This window comes from Oryctolagus cuniculus, chromosome 14 (genome assembly GCF_964237555.1).
Source record: "Oryctolagus cuniculus chromosome 14, mOryCun1.1, whole genome shotgun sequence".
In the NCBI taxonomy this organism is placed as follows: domain Eukaryota; kingdom Metazoa; phylum Chordata; class Mammalia; order Lagomorpha; family Leporidae; genus Oryctolagus; species Oryctolagus cuniculus.
This window is the reverse complement of record NC_091445.1, coordinates 40360126-40383583: the sequence shown is the minus strand read 5'-3', so window position 1 is coordinate 40383583 and position 23458 is coordinate 40360126. Positions and strand designations below refer to the sequence as shown.

Here is a 23458-nt window from a genome sequence, read left to right as displayed (position 1 = left end):
ATACTATTTGTTGAACTCTTTGCTTAGTGTAGGGTTAATATTATGAGTACAAAGTAAACTGAAAATAGATCTTTGTCAAAATTAAAAGTGGGAATAGGAGGGGAAGAAAGAAGAAGGGAGGGAACGTGGGTGGGAGGGAGGGTAGGGTGGAAAGTATCACTATGTTCCTAAATCTGTATATATGAAATTTGTCTACCTTAAATAAAATTTTTAAAAAAACTGCATAAAAGCAGGACACGCATTTGGCACAGAGCTTAAGACACGCTGGGGCTGCCCACACCCATATCAGAGTGCCTGGTTTGAGTCCTGGCTACTCCACTTTTGGTCCAGCTTCCTGCTAATCCAAACCCTGGGAGGCAGCAGATGGTGACTCAAGTACTCAGATCCCTGCCACCTGCATTGCAGATCAAGACTGAGCTCTGGGCTCGTGGCTTCAGCCTGGCTCAGCATTGGCTCTTAGGGACATTTGGGAAGTTCACCGACTGCCTCTGCTTTTCAAATAAATTTAAAATAAATAAATTTTAAACTGCAAAGCCAGTTAGTTTACTATAAAAATATAACATTTTTGGTAACACAGCAAATGAATGAATATTAAAAATTTAGTAACCATCTCTAATGGGTTAATAATCAGCTTCATATGTAGTAAAACATTGGTTAATTAATCAAAATGTAGTAGAACACTCATTAGCTGATTAATAAATGCTCCCTATTTTATTTAAAACAAGATAAATGTATGTTAGTATTCTTAGTATTTCTTTTTTAAAAAAAGAAAAGGCAGAGTTAGAGAGACAGAGAGAAAGGTCTTCCTTCCATTGGTTCACCCCCCAAATGGCCACTATGGCCGGCGCGCTGCACCCATCCGAAGCCAGGAACCAGGTGCTTCCTCCCGGTCTCCCATGCAGGTGCAGGGCCCAACGACCTGGGCCATCCTCCACTGCCTTCCCAGGCCACAGCTGAGAGCTGGACTGGAAGAGGAGCAACCGGGACAGAATCCTGCACCCCGACCGGGACTAGAACCCTGCACCCCAACTGGGACTAGAACCCCGGGTGCCGGCGCCACAGGCGGAGGATTAGCCTAGTGAGCCGTAGCGCCGGCCAGTATTCTTATTATTTCAAATCAGTCAAAATCAGAATACATTTTGAGCACCTTCTGTGTACCACTGAGCATCTTTTGTATACTTGATTTAGGATACTAATAAGAATGCAGACATTCACATTAAAGGAGATAGACAACAGCAGAGGCAATAAAGGAGGGTTGGGTGAAATGTTTCTGGAAAAGGCTGAATAACAAATTATTGCGGCTGTTTGCTCTGAAATTTCTGTCAGAAACTCTGGACTTTTTACTTGAGGACAAAAGCAGACATAGAAAGTATGTAAATGAATGTCAGACATGCCTCTGTTCTAATAAAACTTTATTTACTCAAACAGGACAAATGTGCCTTCAAGTTGACCTTCTGCACCAAAGGATTGCTTTATGCATACTGGACACCAAGAATGTTTTGTTTCTTTAATGTTCACTTACATAAAATTCCCAAGTTATTTCTAAAGACAGCTGGAAGAGTTTATCTCCATGGTCACATTTTTATAGAACTCTATAATCACTCTACTTTTATGGTCACTTACTTAATTATTAACATTCAGATTTGTATTATTAATGTCCTTGGATAGTTCAGCATGTACAATGCAAGGAATTTGTAAAACAAAATTCAGAAATAAATATGTTCTGTTTATTCTATCCTTTACATAGCAAATGAAACAAAATCTCACCTGGTTAAAGTGTAAATATAAACAAAAAATTTTTTAAAACATTTTAAAATGGTGTTTTATATATACAATGCTCATGAACTTTTCTAAAATTAGTCTCTTTTTGTTAGATTGATTGATGTGAGAGGCACAGTTACAGAGAGAGAGAGAGACAGAGAGGTCTTCCATCTGCTGGTTCACTCCCCAAATGGCCACATAGGCCAGAGCCAGACCAATCTGAAGCCAGGAGCCATGAGCTTCTTCCAGGTCTCCCACGTGGAGGCAAGGCCATCTTGGGCCACCTTCCACTGTTTTCCCATGCCATCAGCAAGGAGCCAGATCAGAAGTGGAGCAGCCAGGACATGAACTGGCACCCACATGGGATGCTGGCACTGCAGGCAGAGGCTTAACCTACTATGCCACAGCGCCAGCCCCTGAAATTTGTCTCCTTTTGTAAAAATGTGAAAGCCTGGAACATTCTGTTTGTCCTACAAATTTGGGTTTGCTCTGTTGATGCTCGTGATGTCTACTCTGTCCAGTGCACATGTGCTTTTTCCACTCTCCTGCTCCTTTCGCCACACTCAAGGAAGAGAGGTCTACTACTGCTTCTTTGATCTTGGCTAGAGTTGGAGCACTTGAGCACATTGTATCAGTGCATAGCAGATGGCAGCCTGCTTGGCAGCCTCCCTGCAATCTCACAGTGTATGAGACTCGCCATGATGAAACAAAGAGAATCCAGTCACCATTCCCCACTTGCTCATCAGATTTTCACAGCATGCTTTTAGCTGGGTTCACACAGATGTTCTAAAATTAAGGACATGCTCTGGGACTCCTGCCTGCACCATCTGAATCCTTCCTGCTAATACTGCTAATTCCAATAAGGAAACCAGTTTGAGATGAGCAAAGCTGGAGGCCATGCCAAACCTGTTCTCTGCACCTTTTGCAGGAGTCCTGTGGAACCTCTCGTCGTGCGATGCACTCAAAATGCCAATCATCCAGGACGCCCTGGCAGTGCTGACCAACGCCGTGATAATACCCCACTCGGGCTGGGAGAATTCGCCTCTGCAGGATGATCGGAAAATACAGCTGCATTCATCACAGGTGCTGCGCAATGCCACTGGGTGCCTAAGGTCAGTCCTGTGCCACGAGGCTCTCTGCTTGCCATCTTCTTGGTGATGTCACTTTTCTCTCTGTAACTTCAGCCGCTGTTTTACTAGGGGTCGGCTGGTTCTGCAGTGGTGAGTGGAGAGGTGGCCGTGGGGGACAAGACACTAACAAAAGCATCTCTAATCAGCTAGTGAGGAGCACGAGCATCTTCCTCCACCCTACACCTAAACCAGGGTTTGAACTTTTTAATACGACTTCATAGGTCCAGGGAAAAAGATAAAGATTTTAATTCCCATCAAAAATAAGTTATTTTCTTTTATTGAAAACAGGGGTCCATAGTAATTTTATGCTATGTTACATCATACATGTAGGAGGTCAGGCAGGCCCGCTGGTTGGAGAGAGTCTAGAATCCATACGTAGAGATGTAGGTTACTGCCACCAGTAGCTATTTTCCTCATTTTATTGTTTGTTTATTTGTTTGTTTTGGTAATTTTTCATTTACTATAAGAGCCTATAATTCTATTTTTAAAATATTTTTATTTATTTTGAAAGGCAGAGTTTTGGAAAGAGAGAGAGAAATAGAGAGAGATTTTCCATGTGATGGTTCACTTCCCAAATGACTGCAACAGCCTGGCCCAAGGCAGGAGCCAGGAGCTTCCTCCGGGTCCCCCACATGGGTAGCAGGGACCCAAGCACTTGGAACATCTTCTGCTGCTTTTCCCCAGCCATTAGCAGGGAGGTGGCTCAGAAGTGGAACGCCAGTGTAGCACACCAGTGCCCATATGGGATGCCAGCATGACTGGCGCAAGCTTAACCTACTGCATCACAATGCCAGTTGGGAGCCTGTAATTCTTAGAAATAGCTCTTTAATAAGGCCTCATATTAATTCTTTAAAAAATAATAAGTCGCAAATGTGTTGTAATTCTCCCCTGAGGCGTTTTTGCAAAAGTGACTCTCTAGAAATCTATTGGGATTTCTTAGAATCATCCTTGTGTCTTGCTTAATTTTTACTCAGAGGAAAGAAAGTAATAATCAAGATGTAGTTCTAAAATCGAGAAGCTGTGCATCCTAGGATGCTGTGTTTTATACCAAAGTTGGAGATCTTGGCTGGATGAAGTTGATGGGATGGGGCAAAAGGGCGTGATTAAAAAGACCTAATCAGGTGATCTGCATCCAAGCAGAATGAGCAGAATTGCTTTATACAGGCCGGCTCAGAGATGCCATGTCTCCTACATTTGGTTGGTTTCTAGGTATTTAAAAAACCAGTCTTCACCAAGTGCAAACAAAATCACCTTGCTGACATTAATAATAATCAGCTCATGAATATTCATTGCCATGCTTGCAGCCTCTGGTCTTTTTTTTTTTTTTTAAAGATTTGTTTATTTATTTATTTGAAAGGCAGAGTTACAGAGAGGTAGAGAGAGGTTTTCCATCCGCTGGTTCACTCCCCAGATGGCTGCAGTGGCCGGAGATATGTCGATCCGAAGCCAGGAGTTGCTTCTAGGTCTCGCACGTGGCTGCAGGGGCCCAGGGACTTGAGCCATCTTTAACTGTTTTCCCAGGCCATAGCAGAGAGCTGGTTTGGGAGTGGAGCAGCCGGGACTTGAACCAGTGCCCACATGGGATGCTGGCACTGCAGACCGGGGCCTTAACTTGCTTTGCCACAGTGCCAGCCCCCACAGCCTCCGGTCTTGAGAGGTTGTGAGTGTTCCTGGGAATGTGTGTGCAGAGAGCTCTTCCACAAACATCTATACACATCCATCTGGGGAGTGGGAGCCCCCTGATAACTCTGCTTTTCCTTCAGGTCATGAAACAATGTACTTTTGACAGTTTCTTCGGATAAACTCTACCATAAGCCAAACTGTACTGTTCTCCAAAACCCCCTACTGTGGCCTCATTTTATAACCTCTTAGATTCTGCTTCCTTCAGAAAAATGCCTGACCCACCAGAAGAAATGTAACTCTTCCCGCATTAAAATGGTAGGCACTTCTAGTCTCATGCCTGGCGTCTTCTGTGTGAGTTACCTGCACATTTCAAGTCCTGTTTCGCTCCCTAGATCTCTCTATTAGTAGTGCATCATTCTTCCCAAGAGCAGCCATGGCCTCGCAGCCACTTGCAGAAGGGAAATCAGTAAAGAGCTGGTTAGCTCTCTCAGTTAAAATTCTGCCTGAATGACAGAATGTCACAGTTAGGTCTTTATGATATGTGGGCCACCAGTGTGATGAGTGTCTATTCAATATCATTGAATGAAGAAACTGCCCCAGTGCTAGTCACCTGGCTGAATTTAGGGGCTGGACTGTGAGAAAGCAGTTAGGTTAGCACAGGGTGGTTCCCATCCGCCTGCCCCTCTGCACATGCAGAAGTGTGGCCTTTGCTTCTGCTGCTGCTGGCCGTGACTGTGTCATAGGAAGCGATAAAGGAAGACATTGATTTAGGAAGAATCTTTGCTACCAAAATCAGTTTTTCTTTGCCAAGATGCAACCACGTTTCATGCAGCTAGGTTTAGTGGTTTACTACTTTTCTGAGTTTGCTCTACGACTGACGAAGCAGAGCCCACTGTGAGGAAGACAGTCCCCAACACATGATGGTTTCGGCTCACGATGTTTTGATTTTATGAAGGTATGGGAGTGATATGCATGCATTAGAAACCACATTTGGGGCCAGCGCCGCAGCTCAATAGGCTGATCCTCTGCCTAGCGGCGCCGGAACACCAGGTTCTAGTCCCGGTCGGGGCGCCGGGTTCTGTCCCGGTTGCCCCTCTTCCAGGCCAGCTCTCTGCTGTGGCCAGGGAGTGCAGTGGAGGATGGCCCAGGTGCTTGGGCCCTGCACCCCATGGGAGACCAGGATAAGCACCTGGCTCCTGCCTTTGGATCAGCGCGGTGTGCCAGCCACAACACGCCGGCCACGGCGGCCATTGGAGGGTGAACCAACGGCAAAAAGGAAGACCTTTGTCTCTCTCCCTCTCTCTCACTGTCCACTCTGCCTGTTAAAACACACACACACACACACACACACACACACACACACATTTAGAATTTGGATTTTTGATCTTTACCCAGGCTGGCGCTGTGGGACCAGGTCCTCCCCGACCATGCTGGGTGGTGGCAGTGAGTGTGGCTCTGTGTCAGCCCTGCAGTCCATAGGGGAAACCACCAGCAGTGTGCAGTATTGCTGAGCTAGGATGTTCAGGAGCGTACGTGGAGTGAATGTGTCTTCCTCTTACTGGTATTTTCAGCTTAGAGTGGGTTTATGTGGACTCGACCCTAAGTCAAGGGCACCTGTTTAGTGAAACATTAGCTTTCCCTTTTATGTATTAAACTTCTGCCTCAACATAGGCAACATTGTGATTTTTCCATTCTTACTGAAAAGTGTTTCTGAATCATTCCACATAAATGAGCATGTTGAACTAGGAAAAGAAGAAAACAGCCTTGGAAAGGGGCAAAGGTGAATTTATCAAATAAGAACCATCCAATGTAAGCTTTCAAGGAACTTCTATTCTTGCCCATCGTGTACTGAGAAACAGTGTTGGCAACATGCCAAAACACAGACACATGCCTGCATCGCAACAGGTTTTAGATTCTAGTGTATGAGTTTCCACACAAAGCTTAGATCTTTGCCCCATTTAAGAGATTGCTTTCTGTGCTGCTCCTGTCTTTGAGCAATTTCATCCCATGAGCATTTGCTGAGCACCTGTTGTGTGCAAGCAAGGGACCACAGAGGCAGAGATAGATTGGCTGTCCCCACCCTTCAGAAGCTCGTAATCCAGTGCAAAAAATCAGCACCCAAAAAAAATTGGCACCCAAACCTTGAGCCATGGCGTGACCATAGCTAGCTCAGCCACACGTGGTCAGCAAAGGCTTTGTGGATCAGGTGAAACCGGGCCAAGTGTAATAAGTCCTTCACCAGTGGGAGCAGCAAGAAAGGGTGAGGGCCAGGAAGAGTGACGCTATGCTCTGGCAGGTGCACTTGAGACACAACGCCAACAGGGAGTAGAACAGCGTTTAAATAGAGTGTTAGGATTATTCATCAAACCCCTGTCCTCCAGGGACCTGGAAGTTTGCTTCGTGTGTTGTTGGTTCTCACACCCACCATAAACCCTGTAGCTAAAGGTTTCATCAGTGGTGAAGCCAGTGCCTGAGCTACACCCTGCCTCTAGGTTCAGACCATTCCTGCTCTGCCAGCCACAGGAATGAGATGATCAATAGACCTGCGTTTAAACAGCAGGACAACCAACCAGCTGATGCGAGGGCCAGTTTGCTTCTCAGCGTGTACTGAGTGGCACTCACTTGGCCAGCATCATCCATTTTTCCTGTGATGTCATTTGCTTTCTCCATCTCCCTCCTTTCTGGCTTCCCATACTTTTTCTCCTAACACCTAAGATGTGGAGTAGGCGGGTGGTTTGGGCAGAGTTAGTCACTCATCCCCACCTGAAAGCTCCATTTAGACAACTAAAACTGCAAGGACTTCTTTGTTTTTAAAGAAAAGACTATATCTTAATACATAGTCAAGATAATAACATTAGTGTTACTTTCCCAGTATCCTCAATCCTTTGTTTTTTCATAACTTTAAGATAAGTTGATGTTATTGGTCTGTTTCTGCAACTACAGTTTCACGTAGATAAAGAAAATGAAATTTAAAACAAAATAAAAGTCTTTTATTAGGATAGTAGTTTCTAAACCAGTGTAGCTTACCAATCCAGAAGTAGGAATATGTGGTAAGTAAATGTAGATTTCTCTGATTATTAGAAATTATTGGTCTTCATTTTTCTGTTCTTAGCGGGATTCAGACTTGTTTATATCATTTCTGGGTGGGAAGCCAAGGTTAAAAACTTAAGCAATTACTACCCTAAAAGAGATTGTTTTTATTTTTCAGAAAGAGAAACAATGTTATGAATGCAAATATCCAAAAGCTTAGCAGAGTGAAATTTATGTTAGGGAAATGTGCCTATCTATGACTTAAGGAACCAAAATTCTGAAAATCTGATGCTATCTCATCTTTAGACAACTCCATGCATTTTTTTTTTGGAAAGATTTATTTATTTATTTGAAAAGCAGAGTTACAGAGAGGAAGAGGCAGTGTCAGAGAGAGAGGGAGTCTTCCATCCGCTGGTTCACTCCCCAAGTAGGCACAACAGACAGGGCTGGACCAGACAGAAACCAGGAGCCAGGAAATTCACCCCAGTCTCCCACATGAGTGCGGGGCCCCAAGCGCTTGGGCCATCTTCCACTGCTTTCCCTGACACATTAGCAGGGAGCTGGATCAAAAGTGCAGTAGCCAGGTATTCAACCAGTGCTCATAAGGGATGCAGGCACTACAGCTGGCAGCTTTACCCACTGCTCCACAGCACAACCCCCAACTCTATGCATTTTTTAAAAGATTTATTTATTTATTGAAACGAGTAACACAGAGAAGGACAGGGGAAGAGAGAGAGAGGGAGAGAGAGGTCTTCCATCCACTGGTTCACTCCCCATTTGGCTGCAATAGCCAGAGCTGCACTGATCCAAAGCCAGGAGCCAGGAGCTTCTTCCAGGTCTCCCACATGGGTGCAGGGGCTCAAGGACTTGGGCCATCTTCTACTGCTTTTCTAGGCCATAGTAGAGAGCTGGATCGGAAGTAGAGCAGCTGGGACTCAAACCGGCGCCCATATGGGCTGCCAGCACTGCAGGCAGCAGTCTTACCCACTATGCTACAGTGCCGGCTCCAGCTGTATGCATTTTTAAGAGACTGTGGTTTCTCCCGACTTACTTTGACAGTAGACATGCAGCGTGAATGGTGGCCCCTTCCCCCACCCCAGGTGGGGCCATGCTGACAGGGAGTGTTGCAAAGAGAAGAGCTACTTGCCTCTGTATTCTCTAAAAGGTCATGGTAAATGCTTATAGGGAGATGTCATAGCATGTTGACATAGCAAAAATTTGAGCACATATGAAATATGAAATGAAAAGTTAATGCCCTTAGTCCTTTTCCATTTGAAATTCATTTTGGTGCAGGAAATGGAATTTTTCAAAAGCAGATCTATCAATTTGTCCCTGAAGTATCTATCTGTCACTGAGGCAAGAGGATAGAAATTGGGGGGGGGGGGATCTTAAATCTTGCTGGAGGAGCGAGTTGATAAGAATGACAGTGGCAAGGCCGTGGATTCCAGGTGGTGCTGGCAGGTGCGAGCAGTGGGTGCTGAGCATCCTGAGTGATGAGGACTCGGGATGTGGCAGGCTTCCTCCCTGTGCTCTGCCCCCCACCAACCCCCAAGACACAGCTTTGCTCCCCTTCTCCCTCATTTCCCCCTCTTCTCTCTGTGTCTGTTGCTCTGATACCATCAGATTCAAGCTCCTGTGAAATTTCTGCTGAAAATCATTTTAAAATATGGCCCCATATAAGTGCAGCAAGTGGTTCAAAGGACTTAGGACAAGCACACAACCAAGTTTATTTTGTGATTGGTTTATTCTTTTCTGGTTAAGAACTGCCTCCAGGGAAATGACTTCTGTTTAGCCTAAGTCAGAATGTGCAGACTTTGAAATCCATGACTGTGTGCTCATGACTGTTTCATTGCATGGTGAATAGTCAGTTGTCTCTCTTAACCATTGGTCCATGTGACCATCACCTTCAACCTCAAACATGTTTGGATGGACCACGGCCTGAGCACTAACTAGTAAGGCTCATACTGACTCCTGCTTTTGGCTAAGGTATCTGTGGCTGGTTGAATTAATGTCCCTCAAAAATTCATATCTACCTGAAACATCGTAACATGATCATATTTGGAAATAGGGTACTTGTAGATGGAATTAGTTAAAATGAGGTCATACTGGTGTAAGTGGCCCTTTAGGGCTTTAGCCCATGTAAGGGGTCCTTTAAGAAGAGGACACAGTCACACAGGCAAGAAGGCCACAAGTCGATGGAGACCGAGATGTGAGCAATGCTGCTGCCACCAGAAGATGCCGAGGCTCACCAGAGGCCTGCAGAAGGTGCAGGAAAGTCTTGGCCTCTGGAACTGTGCGGGAAGACAGTGTCCGTGGTTGGTGATGCTTTGTTCCTGCAGCCCTAAGAAGCTAACACAGGCTTCCCAGCAGGAATGAGAACGTGCCTAGGAAGGCCGGGGAGCTGCCTGAGGACGCAGAACCCAGAGAAAAGGGAGCAAACGATTCACAGACTCTGCCCGTCTCCAAGTTGTGCCCAACACTGGGTCAGAGAAGCCAGAGTCGCTTTGCTCAGAGCACAAGGTGGTTCCCTGCCGTAACTAGGTACAGAGCAGCGCGTCGCCTGCAGCAGAGGTGAGCTCTGCTGGCCCGGAAGTGACTGCCGCAGGAATCCAAGCATAAGGCTCTCCCCACACCTGGATCCCATTCCCGTGCTTTGCCCTCCTCCTAAGGAGCCAGCGTCCCCTTTAGCCCTGACTTTGAGCTGGCTTCCAAGTGTGCCGGGATTTGTCTGCCGCCACAGCCGGCCAGCAGTCATTCTGCAATCTCACGCGGGGGGTGTGACTCAGCACAAGTGTCAGGTACGGGACTGGCTCCCCTCGTTATGTTCAGAACGGATGAGGATGAGGCATTGTTGTGGCCTCACAGGGAACTGCAGGTGAAGCCTCCTGAGCATCGTTTCCCTTGTCGTGGAATCTAACAGAGCTCAATAAAGACGCCTCTGATCCACACAACCGCAGAGCTGCCTTCCAGTTAGTCCTGGAGACCTCAGACTTTATCTCCATTAAATCATGTGCAAAAGGCTGGCTTTGCTGACTTCCACAGCCCATTTCCTGGTGCCACCAAGTCATTTCTCTGTTCTTATTATTCTGTTCCCACTACAGCTTCTTGCTGAAGGACAACAATATACAACCCTAATTTTTTCCATCTATCTTTGTGTACATGAGAATGTTATTAAGCTCGTCCAAGGATCTGCACTGCGCCTGCGCTCATGAGTATAATTAAACTCAGACCCTCAATTAGTCATTTTAACCCATATAATGGATGAGTGCTTGGTCCCACAGTGCCACTAATTCTAGCATGACCTTGAGAAAACCCATCACAAAGTAGTGCTAATGATAATCACACTCTGGCTGGAAAGCTCCAAGGACATTTATTTTACCTGGTTTACTCTTGTGTTAGCCACAGGTAAGAAGTGGAATTATTATTATTTTTATGTTAAGGTCAGTTGACTGCCAATATTATTCATCTACTCAAAGGACTATTTTCTGAAACACATTTTTAGTGTATAATGAGCTCTCAGCTAGCTTACTGCAGACTCCACTGGGCAAAGGGCCTGTGTTGGGTGAGCCAATATTCCTTATGCAGGTGTTTACAAAGGAAGGAGTCTGTATGGGAGCAAGAACAGATGAGACACACACCCTGTGTGCACCTCCTTTTTCCCACACAGTCCAAAAGCAGAGGACGCTTCTCCCCGGGGCAGTTGTCCACTGCCATCAGAGCATCCGATCTGAACATGGGGTGGTGCTGAGCCAACAGGCCCCAGCAGTAAAGGTCCTCTTCAGAGGTAGGGGGCCAAGCTTACAAGGACCAGGAGGTTTTAGGAGTTCATCCGAGAGGATGGTGGGCGGCACATCTCAGCAGCCGCGTGGTGTCAAGGACTCAAACCTCGCGTGGTCACCCCAACATTCTTAGCTCATGCCCCTCCAGCCCCGCCTGAAGGTGGTGGTAGTTCATGAGTGTATGCATTTATTCATGCACCATAATAAAACACTGACGGTGTGGCTTCATCAACAGAGATCAGAGGCCGCACAGCTGTGGAGTCCCAGGTTGAGGTGTCAGCAGGGTTGCTTCTCTGAGGCCACTCTCCTTGGACTGTGGATTTGGTCTTCTCCCTGTGTCTTTACTTGGTCTTGCCTCTAGGCATCTGTGTCCAGATTCTGTCTTCTTAGGAGGATAGCCATCGTGTTGGATTAGAGCCCAGACTCAAGCCTTCATTTTGTCTTCATTGCCTCGTTAGAGACCCTACCTCCATATACAGCCCCGTTGTGAGGTGCTGTGAGTTTGGGCTTCAACATAGCAATTTTAAGGGGACACAGTGTAACCTGTAATAATACCATCCTAACTGGTTTTCACTGTTTGTCCTCACTCTGGGAAATAATCGTTAATAAATGAAAATGTTCTTCTTGCAAGGTCATGTTGACCAATGTGAAGCATATTTGATTCATTGGATACTGTAAGCCAAAAGCATGCTTATTGTAACCTTGGTCTCTATTAGCAAATGCAAACGTTTATAAAAATGTTCTGTGGGCAATGCTGCACACACAGGCTGACACTTGGATGACTACCTGAGATCCCTTATGTGGCATCATCCATGCCAATGAAGGAGTTGGTCCTTAAGTTGAAGTTTGTATGGTTAGTTCCATTAAAGTCTCAGATTTTGGTGAAACCATAAGTTTAGCTTCATAGCAACAGGATTCTTAGAAAATCCACGCACATATATACCTTAAATCCTAGTTGTTAAGCTGTGTATGAAATGACCTTTGGCTAATCAAGTGGTCTGCATTTGAGCCCCCAACTGGACTACATTTTATCAATTACTGCGACAGAAAGTGGGCTGTACTCTCTGGGCCTCAGATTGCACAGTTATGAAGGAAAAGACATTGGGTTCCTTCACGAGATAAAAATAAGAAAATTTAAGTCATGGCCAGGAGTCTTTGCCAACTATCCCGAGGAATTTCTTAAATCAAGATCCCCACTAGATATGTCCCCAAGTGGCGCATCCCCATTATATACCACAGCTCTAGGACCCTACCTTTGTCCTTTTCTTATCAAAAACTTGGACCTTGAACCTTCAACACCCTCTGGAGATTAGCTTTGGGTTTAGCACCGGCTTGCATCGTGATGCTGTTCCTTTGCTATCCAATGTGTGCTGTCTAATGCGTTCGCTCCAGTCTCCAGTGAGAAAGGAATTCTCCGACAGTGTTCCAGACCCTGAAGCTGGTCCTCATGGCGTCTGAATAATAGCCGAAGTCGTACAGCTAGGCAGTGAAAGAAATCCCAGATTCATGATGACACAGCTGGTTCCTCCCGCTCTGCCATGTTCTACAAGACAGAGACAAGGGGAAGTCCAAGGGCAGGTGTGTGTGTGCTGACAGTGAGGACGGGTATGCTGGCCCAGGCAGGGTCCTCTGAGAAGCAGATGCCAAGACAGAATTAGCCATCCATGCATAATATTTAATTAGCAGCAACACCTAGGAGGAAAAATAGGCAGGTGCCAGAGGAGCTGAGAGAACCATCAAACTCTGATGCAAGTCTGATCTCAAGTGGAAGAGAGACTGAGGGAAGAGAGGGAGCTGGGAAGGGAGGAAGGTTGAAAGCATATTAGACTCTAAGGGAGTTCAGCAAGACCAAGGGAGCCTTCAGAGAAGCCCTGCATCGCCCAGCGCAGGCATTGCATCGCCCAGTCACTGCCATGGAGCTGGGTGTGTCCCTGGTGGGGAAAGACACTTGCCTTGAAGGAGGACACAGTGATGGATTTCAGGGCACAGCAGCTGGAGCCTGTCAGTCAGGGACACTGCCCAATCAGAAGTCCGAATGCTGCGTTGTCTTGGGTGGTCCAGGAGCCTGAAGTTCACCAGCATTTTTGTTCTCCATAGGCTGCAGTGTGGCCTTATATCAGGAAGCTGCTTGGTTGATTGTAATAACAGGAGTAGGTTAACGTTTTGTCTTATCAACATGTACTCTTTTGCAGTGTGCCAGGCCTTGTGCTAGATGCTACGGCTGTAATGAGGTCACATTGTGTCCCCAGGCTGCACACATCGGGATGTGTTTTTCCCTCTTGAACGCCTCCAAAGGCAGTATTCCGTTTTTTTCCATATTTCCACGGCTGATCAACTTTCCTCTTACAATTCCATTCTTTACATAGAAAAGCTTTTCAGCCGTAACTGGTTTATGGTTTATATCTTGTAGCCCTTTAGCCTTCTATCTCTTTGGGATTTTGCCTCCATCTTATCTTTTCTATTAGGAAAAGTCAGAAAAAGTTTTATTTTTCAATTCTTGCAAAAGACCTTTCTTCTCCCCCAAAAGGACAGACTATACAATCATGCCAAGTTCTTCCTGGCATTTATGTTCCATGAACGAGTAGTGGGGGTCATTTCCCTCCAAATATTATTTTGTTTCCCTAAGCTAGAAAGAATGAGCACATAATGCTTTCATCTTAAATATAAATGACTAATATAAAATGCCTTCCCAAATTCCCTCTTAACGTTTTTATCACTTATTTCTGCAAAGTATCTACTTAACTATGAACATTTGCAGCCTCTAACTCAAACTTGTTTATATTATGTATGCTATCATTTGGTTGTAAAATACAGGCTTCTTTAGACAAGCAAATATTCAATTTTATGTTTTCAATGTGCATTTTAAGTTTTCATTCTTCCCTCCAGAATACGAATATTCAGATCTTTCCATTAGCATGACAAGATATTTCCTTAAAAATAAAGAAAAGAAACTCAGTGAGAGGTGGGCATTTGGCAGAGGTTAAAGCCTGATTTGGAGCAGAAACATCCAGTATGAGAGTGCCTGGGTTCACGTCCCTGCTCTGTTTCATCTTCCAGCTTCCGGCCAATGTACACCCAGGGAGGTGGTGGTTTCTCAAGTACTTAGGTCCCTACCACCATGTGGACGATTCCAGCTGAGTTTCAGACTCCTAGATTTGGCTCGACTCAATGCTGTGGGCTTCTGGGGAGTAAACCAGTGGATAGAAACTATGAAACTAATACTCCCCCCCCTCCTTCTCTCTCTGCCTTCCAAATAAATAAACAAAATTATTTTTAAATTAAGTGAAAAAATCTGGGTTATTCCCAACTGATATACCATGCTGCTTCATATTTGTTTCTATAAAATATTGGGTCACAGGATAATTGCTAAACTTCTTCATAACTTCTCAATATCAGGAATATAATTTTTCTTCCTGACACTTCCCAAATGGTACTCTATTTACCTAAGAAGTAGCTTTCCTGGGGAGAAAGCAAAGAAACAAGCCTATTAGTCATAAATTGAAGAATGGGTTCACTTATTGCTTACAAACTGAACCTCACCTATATCCTAACACACCTATTTTCATGCCTTTCTCCTTTTCCCTCTGCAAAGAAGCATTATTTTCAAGTAGATAAAGGTAGAGTACACCAGAGTTGTGAAGAAACAAAGAACCGGCAAGCCAAGGGCAGCTTGCGTGGGCTGAGGGAGGTCAACATCGGTGGAGGCTCCAGCTTGCAGGTGCGAGTCTTATTGGACAAAAGGACGCATAACTAATGAGAGCCACTAAAAGCATACAAAATGCACCAGTTCTGAGATCACAGCTCCTACCCGCCATAAGATGATTTCAGACCGATACACATCATCACTGATCTCTTTGTGTTGTGTCTGGTGGGCCCTTAATTAGCCGAGACCATCTGAAATAAAACAGTGGAAGGTCTGCATTTGCCATCTGTCTTCATGGCTCACTTGGGGCTGTTAATTTCTTCTCCGAGTCCATGTAAACTTGCAGAGAAGACCAAACGATTTGCTGGAGGGCTTTTGGCAGATCCCTGTGGGGTGAAGGCCACTCAGGAAATCAGGTTGCCTGGGTTCCTCTCCATCACCCTTGGCTCTGGCTCTAAACACAGATTGCTAAGCAGAGGTGCCTGTTGGGTGGGTAGACAGAGAGAATCAGCACATGGTCTCCTGCATGACCTCACGTGGCCCTGGCTGCCTCTCATGAGGACATTGTCAGCATCTCAGAGAGGTACTCATTCTATAAGCAGAGAATTGAGAAGCAACTGAAAGTAAAACTTGTTATTCCTTAATATTAACCTGGAAGTTCTTGTTGTGAGCTGCCCCAAGCTTGTGGAAGTACCAACTATACAGTGTTTCTTTGACCTAAAGCAGAGAAGAGCTGGGCCGGGCTTCATGCTTGGTGTACACGTTCCTGCCTCTGCAGGATTTACAGAGAATATGTGTGAACAGGTGGCCAGCCTTCAACAATGGATTTTCAGGACCAAGTAATCCCTTTCTCTGTCATGAGCTCATTTTCCGTTTTCAGGCCGTTGAGTAAAAGGACAGGCATGCCAGGACTTCAGATGAATCCTGTGTCCTTCATTATTTCCATAGAGGTTCAGGTACATCATTCCCCACTCACAGGCACTGCGCTAGCAAGGAAGAAGTGCCATTGAGGCACTGTCGGGAGCTAATGAATCCCAACAACTAATTACACTTCTTATAAGGTAACTTATTACCAGGAAGTAGCTGTGTTGGCACAAAGACTTCCTGTGAGAACAGCAGGGGTGGGGGGCGAGGCAAGCTGATGAGTCATCCCCTGTAATTCTCCTTAATGGTCCTGTCTGGACTCACAACTCCAGACTGTTGTTCTTTCCAGTGTTGCATTTTGCTTGACCTCATTTTGGATCAACAATGCAATTGCTAATTGCAGGCTAATTTATATAAACAAACAAGGGTCCTGCCAAGTGTTGTCACCCCGAGTGCTACTTACTGCTTTGAGAGCTCTCTGTTTAGCACAAGTTTGGGTCAGGTGGTTGAAGCAAATGAGGCTTACTGCAAAAAGTAATTATTTCGAGGCAGAAAAAGCATGGTAGGCCTGCCAGGAGGCGTGGTGTGCGGCCTGTTGTGCTGGGTGACTGCTCCCAACATTGGGAGGACACTGGCTTCAAGCCCTTGATCAGAAGCTCAGAGGGCCTGAAGGGCAGTATTTCTCCTTAACACAATGGAAGCATTGCTGATTAGTCTCTTTCTAGAGCACACAGGAGCTTTTCTTACTTCCCTTCTGCAAGCGGCCCCATCATCTGTGGCTGCAGCCGGGCCTGCTGCAATAAGGCACACAAAGGAACCAGTGCTGGGGCTTCCTGGGAGTTTTCAGGGCTCTTTCCTGCTTGAAGGGGGAGTGTTGAAGCAGATTAGTGCTTGCTTGCTTCTCCGACACCCAGCCAGGACACCAGCTTAGATGGAGAGCGTCATAAGTACTTCTCTGAGCACCTGCCCGCAGTGGTCCAGTGGAGCCAGTGCTTAGACTGGTGGTGCCACGGAGACAGGGATGATGTTGGAGAGGATGTTGGTCACAGCTCTGTAGATGTTGAGTCTGCCCTAACCTGCAGGCCGAGGTGTGCCAGGAGCCATGGAGCTCAGCCTCACCTGGACGCAGGTGAATCTGACCAGCGCCAGCAAGGTGTCCCTCTACACAGGGAAACCTTCGACTTTGACCCTATTATGACCCCCACCTCCTAGCCCTTTCTGTCCTCACACTTTTTTTTTTTTATTTAAAAAAAATTCTGATGAAATTCTGAAAATATATCATTCACCCTTTAAAAGTAAACAACTCCATGGAGCTTAGTACATTGAAAATATTGTGTTAGACCTTCCCCTTCTACATCACCCCTAAAGGAAATCCCATACACATTAGGTAAGTTATTCCCCTTTCTCCTCCCCAGACCCTGATCAGCGCACCTGTCGTCTGTCCCCATGAATTCACATATCCTGTGTATCCCATAGAAATAGAATCATACCATACAAGGCCTTTGTAACTGGCTTCTTATCACCCGGGTTATCCCAAGGGTCATCTACGTGGTGGTGTGTTTCCATAGTTCTTTCCTTTTATGGCTAGATAATATTCCATCCTATGGACATGCCACATGTCATCCACTGAGAGACATTTGGGCTGTGTCCACTCTGGCTGTTGCAAATAATGCTGCTGTTAACTTGCATGTGCAGGCACTTGTTTGGGTGCCTGTTCTCAATTCTTTGGGGTATATATGTACGAGTGGAACTCCTGGATGGAATGCTGATGCTGCATATAACAGTTGGAAGAATGATCAAGCTGTTTTCCTACTCTTTTTTTAAACCACTCTTTACCCTTGTGACTTGATCTTACTTTTTGTTTCAGATTTATTTATTTAGTTGAAAGGCAGAGTTACAGAGAGGGAGAGGCAGAGGTAGAAAGAGAGAGAAAGAAATCTTCCATCTACTGGTTCACTCCCCAGATAGCCACAACAGCCAGGTTGGGCCAAGCCGAAGCTAGGAGCCAGGAGCTTCATCTGGGTCTCCCACATGGGTGCAGGGGCTCAAGCACTTGGGCCATCTTCTACTGCTTTCCCAGGTGCATTAGCAGGGAGCTCGATTGGAAGTGGAGCAGCCAGGTCTTGAACCAGCACCCATATGGGATGCCAGTGATCCAGGTGGCAGTTTACCTGCTATACCACAGCTCTAGCCCTTTCCTACTCTTTTTAAAAGTGTTTTTTAAATTATTCATTTTCATTTTAGAGAGAGAGCACTCCAGTGCAAGCACACTTCCATCCATTCCTTCACTTCCCAAATGCCTACAACAACAGATGGGGCTTAGAGGTACCCAAGACAGGAGCTGGGGACTCAATCCACGTCTCCCACATGGGTGACAGGAACCCTATCTCCTAGTTATGTGAGCTATAACCTGCTGCCTCTCAGGGTCCACATTAGCAGGAAACAGGAATCAGGCATAGAGACAGGTCTGAAACCCACATACTCTGATGCAGGGGTGCAGGCATCCTAATCCACCCTATTGCCCTTTTGTTTTTTCTAACAAATCATGCCCAGGTGTATTTGCACAAATAGCCCATGAGGATACCAACCCCATTCACTTAGCAGACCAAGGGTCACACCAGTCCTGTCCTCACACTGGTAGACAGACCCTTTATTAGAAACCTGCATGAGTGCCTGGCACCTTTGAGCCCTGCCTCTGGAGCTGCAGCTTGGGCCTGGTCTTGGTTTGATCCTTGGCCTTGGCCTTTAACCTCTGGCCAGTGGAGCTGTGAGCCCCTTGGCAGTGTGGACACACACACACGTCCCGGGCTTGAGGTGGGTGATGGAAACAAGTTGGTGAAACTGGAGGCCGGTGCCCTTTGAGATCTTGGGTTTTCTGAGGGCAACGAGACCTCAGGGCATCATCAGCTCTGGCCCGGCTACTGTTGGCCTGCATCTCCCTGAGGCCCTTCCTGTGGTTCCAACAAAGCTCATGTTTGTCTTGGACTTTGAGTCCGCTCCCTTCTGATATCTGTCTTTGTGATTGGAGTTTCTTGACGGCGTTTTGAGGGCTCATCATCTATGTGGGATTCTTGGACTTAGCCATGTTTGCAACATAATCCCCAGCTTCCAGTGCACCTGGGACCCAATGTCTCTCCACCCCTGTGACAAACTTGTCCTTTTTCAACATCACATTCCTTTCTCTTTGTTTGTCCTCTGCAGAGAAAATTGTGTCTCCAGACATTGAATGATTATGTCCATTTGTCTTTAAATCATTCTCCTAGAGTCCTCAGGAAAGGGGAACCACACAAAGGCTGCAGTATGGTTTTAAGACTCCAGGAATGGAAGTGAATCCATCTCAGCTGTGTGAATGGATGTGGCCCAGCCTCCGGGGGCCCCTGCCCTCCCCTCACTGGGATTCTGGCCTCTTTGCTCTTGTTCTGTCCACTGAGACCTCTTCTGCCTCAGGACCTTTGCACATGACCCCTCACCACTCAGAGGGCTTTGTTCTCTCCTTTTCATTTCCTATCTCCTCTCAGTATCCTCTATCCAGAGAGATCTCCCTTTTTTTAAAAGATATATTTATTTATTTGAAAGGCACAGTTACAGAGAGAGAGCAAAAGAATCTACCATCTGTTGGTTCACTCCCCAAATGACTGCAATGGCTGGGCCTGGGCCAGGCCAAAGCTAAGAGCCTGGAACTCTATCCAGGTCTTTCAGGTGTGTGCAGGTACCCAAGCATTTAATCCATCTTCCTCTGCTTTCCCAAGTGCATTTACAGGGAGTTGGACTGGAAGTGGAGCAGCCAGGACTCGAACCAGAGCTCATATGGGATGCTGGTGTTAGCAGGTGGTGGCTTTACCTGCTACGCCACGATGCTGGCCCCTAGAGAGGCCTTCCTTGACACTCCCAGCCCACATAAATTAGGACTTCTGCAATGCCTTCCCTGAGCGTTCTGGGCCTCTAACACAGGCTGTCTCAGGATTTGGAGTCCTGTCCTTGCCCGTGTGCTTGTGTGTTGCAGGCCCGTTGCCTGTGAGCTCCCTCCTCACGCATGTGAAGCTCGTGTCTTTTATCACATCGATTCCCTCTTCCTACAACATCAGGAACCTTGTAGGCCCCTGATAAATGGCTCTTGGCTGCATGAGTGAGTGAACAAATGGATCAATATGTCGCCTTCCCTTGCGCTGTGCTCGCCGGCTGCTAATTATCACCAGAGAAAAGGAACCGTGAACCCTCCCGGCTGCTGGCGAAACCTTCCCAGCTTCAGAGAGAACGTGGCTTGCACCCTCAGCAGGTCTGCCTGAGACACGTTTCTTGGTTAGAGCCACATGCCTGCTTGCTTTCTGGTCTGAGTTTATGATATTTTGCTAAAGGAAGCCACTGTAGTGGTTTCTGTCCAGCAGACAAGCGTCTTCCCTCTGGGGAGTCTTCATCGGCCGGTTCAAGAGGCGTTGGTCTTGCAGTCTGCTTATATTGCCCTTGGTTCTTCTGATACTGAATGCCTTTCCATCCCATTTAAATGAAACTGTTGGACTCTCAGCTTCTTAGCACAGTTAAAACCTAATAACCGGATTTCTGCAGTGCTCCGTAATAGCTGTAATCAGCACCTGACGGACTACTTTATAAATGATATGTTCTTTACCAATTTAAATAAGAATAAACTTAAGGTCAGAGAGGTTTATCCGTTTGTCTTGAAGCTCATGGTAGAAAGCTACCAAGCAAGATTTAAACCCAGGCTTCCAGAATCCAGACAGAATGAGTTTCCTGTGGTGCTGCCACGTTGGAGCAAGGCTGTGAGCACTAACCCTGCAGCCGGTCTAGCCCTCCCATAAATAACTACAACAGCCATAGCCATCTCATCAGCTCCTTCTCGGCTGTGCACTAAATCAACAGATGGCCTCTTCTATTCCGAACAAACATGTTTTGAATTTTCAGCGTGTACCCAGGATGTGACTAGGTAGCAGGGAAACAAAAGGGAACAAGGCACAGTACTTATGTCTCCAGGAAGAGAAGAAATATGAACCCTGATACTCAGTGGGTATGCTCAGTGCCATAAAGAGACACTCCCACAGAATAGTCAGGAGTCCCCTGGGCAAGGGAGTGGACCATGCATTCCATGAGTAACTAGGAAGAGACCTCAGAGGTATGTCCTGGGGAAGAGGGAGAGCTCGCAGGTGAACGGGAGAAGGAGAAGAGTGGCCCAGGCTGGAGGAGCCACACACAGAGGCACGCGGTACAGGTCTGGGGACCAGCAAGTGGCTCCTGGTGGCTGGCCAGGATGTGCCCGGCTGGAAGGGACATCAGAAAGGGAAAGATCTAGTAGGAGCTGACCACTGGGAGTACCAGGAGTGAAGGTCATTTGAAGAAAGTTTCTTTATTTTTGTCACCCACCTGGACTCAGAGAAGCTTGGATAGCAGGAAGACACAACGCCTCTTGTTCTGTAGAAAGGGAAGGTGGAGCGTGGATGAGAGACGCAGAGGAGGAACAAGGGGAGGGCTTGTGGAGCTGGCAGAGGGGCAGCCATGCAGGGTGGGGACAAGAGCTGCATGTGGCCCTTTATATAAAATGGATTTTTGCATTGATTTTGATAAAAAAAAAAACCTTGCATTCAAATATTATTTAGCACCATAATATGAATGTACTTACCACTACTGAACTGTACCTTCAAAAATGGTTTAGGTGGTAATTATACGTTAGTATGCATTTTACCACTATTTTTAAATGCATGTATTATTTGTAATAATTGATGAGTTGATAGCATCCCCTTATATTTTGCTCTGAGGTAAGGTTTCACTTGCCTCATCCAGGATCTGACTGTGTAATCTTACACCAAAGTTGCTTGGCACAGGGCCTAGCCAACAGGAAGCTCACTTTAACTGCTGGCTGCTGGCTGGGAACCAGAGTTCCTGTTGAGTTAGCCACCACGCAGGTGTTAGGAAAACCTTGGTGGCTGCTGGGAATGATCAAGGGAAAGTTACAGGATGAGCACTGGGTCCTCCTTTGTACCTTGGGTATGGGATCCCACCCACACCTGTCGCCTTGGAAAACCTGTCCAGCCATAGGAGGACAGCAGCTCACAGGAGTGCCTGGCTTCCTCCCAGACCTCGTCCTCCCCTCCAGTTCTTTGCACCAGAAAGAATGAGCTCTGGGTGTTGACATCCCCTGTGTCAGTAACCACAGTAACCTTTGATCTGACTCTTCACCTTTCCATGCCCCAGGACAAAGGAGGGTGCAGCCAGAGGGTCCACGTGGGGAGAACCAGGCTTCCATCAGGCCGGCTACACTTGGTCCACAGGCCATGGAAGCTTGAGCCACTTCCAGAGTATCCCCAAGTATCCCCAAGCCTCTGATGCCCCCTTACAGGTTTAAATTAAGGTGCAAGGGCCCAGTAAACATAGCCTCTTCTCCCAAGTCCAGGATTGAAAAGTAAGGCTAAAGGGATGGATGGAGGCTAAGTCATGTACTTACTTAGCAGAACTCTAGGTGGAAATCATGGCTTCCTAACAGCAGCCGAAAGGCCGGCTAAGGATTGCTCATGAAACCCCCTTGCAGGTGCAGACCTGGGGACAGCCCCATTCCTAAAAATGGGATTTGAAGAACTGGGACACTGACCCACTGTGTGGCCTTCCACAGTCCCTGGGAGGCCTGTCGGTGGGCTGACTCCGCCTAATGAGAAATCTCAACCGATGGATGCCAAAGCTTCACCGTCCACCAGTCAGACAATTCACTCTGCCTTTTGGAGATACTATAGTTTAGATTATGTCACCCAAAAAACCGAATGCCTATGTTGCCTTCTTAATCCCTGGTACTTTAGAATACAACCCTATTTGAAATTAGGATCATTGTTAATATGCTTTGTTTAGAGAAGGTTATCGGGTGAGTTCTAATCAACTGTGACTGGTTTCCTAATCATAAGGGGGCTATTTGGCCACAAAGACACAGGCAGGGGAGAATGCCACAGGGAGATGAAAGCGAAGACTGGGGCTGATGCTTCTACGAGCACCAGAATTGCAGGAAGCCAACAGATGCTACGAGAGAGGCACAGGACAAATTTTCCCTTACAGCCATTGGGAGCAACCCTGCCCACACCAAGAGTGTGAACTTCCAGCTCCCAGAATGGGTTGGTAGATATTTTGCTTAAGCACTGAGTTGGTGGTAATTTGTTGTGACAGCATCCTCAGCAAGTTAGCATGGGGCGGGGGGGGAGAACATGTGTGAGAAGAATAGGCCAAGTGCTGGAGCCGTGCACAGAAGAAGCCAGGAGAGAGGTTCACTTCCCCCACAGGCTCTTGGGTCATTAGTTAATCATCTTCTGTACTTTGCGGGGTTCTTGATTCTCATTTTCTGCTTGTTAAAATAGGCGCCTCATATGCACAAACGAACAGAAGCCCTCTAGAGGGAAGGAGGAGGAGTGTTGTCTATAGCTCAAAACATAGCCCACTCTACAGAGGGAGGACATGAGGATCAGAGAGGTTAAATGTGTCATCCGAGGTCAGAGAGTTACTAAGTGTTGAAGTTGATACCCAACAACTGAGAGAGTGCCAAAAAATGTAATATTTGAGTGAAATGGACATCTCAAGATTTGATGATTGTTTACAGCCCTTGTCTCTACTGTTGAGGAACAGTTATTTTTTTCTTCTTACTA

General features: G+C 46.4%; 1 protein-coding gene across 7 annotated transcripts in view; it reads left to right on the top strand.

The window, feature by feature from the left end:
- The window catches only part of CTNND2 (catenin delta 2), a 982006-nt gene that overhangs the window by 800949 nt on the left and 157599 nt on the right, over positions 1–23458 (top strand). For all 7 annotated transcript variants that reach the window (XM_070056591.1, XM_070056587.1, XM_070056589.1 and 4 more), the window contains one exon: positions 2690–2873. In XM_070056591.1, coding sequence (XP_069912692.1) covers positions 2690–2873 — 184 coding nt within the window. The remainder of the gene's footprint in view (positions 1–2689; positions 2874–23458) is intronic.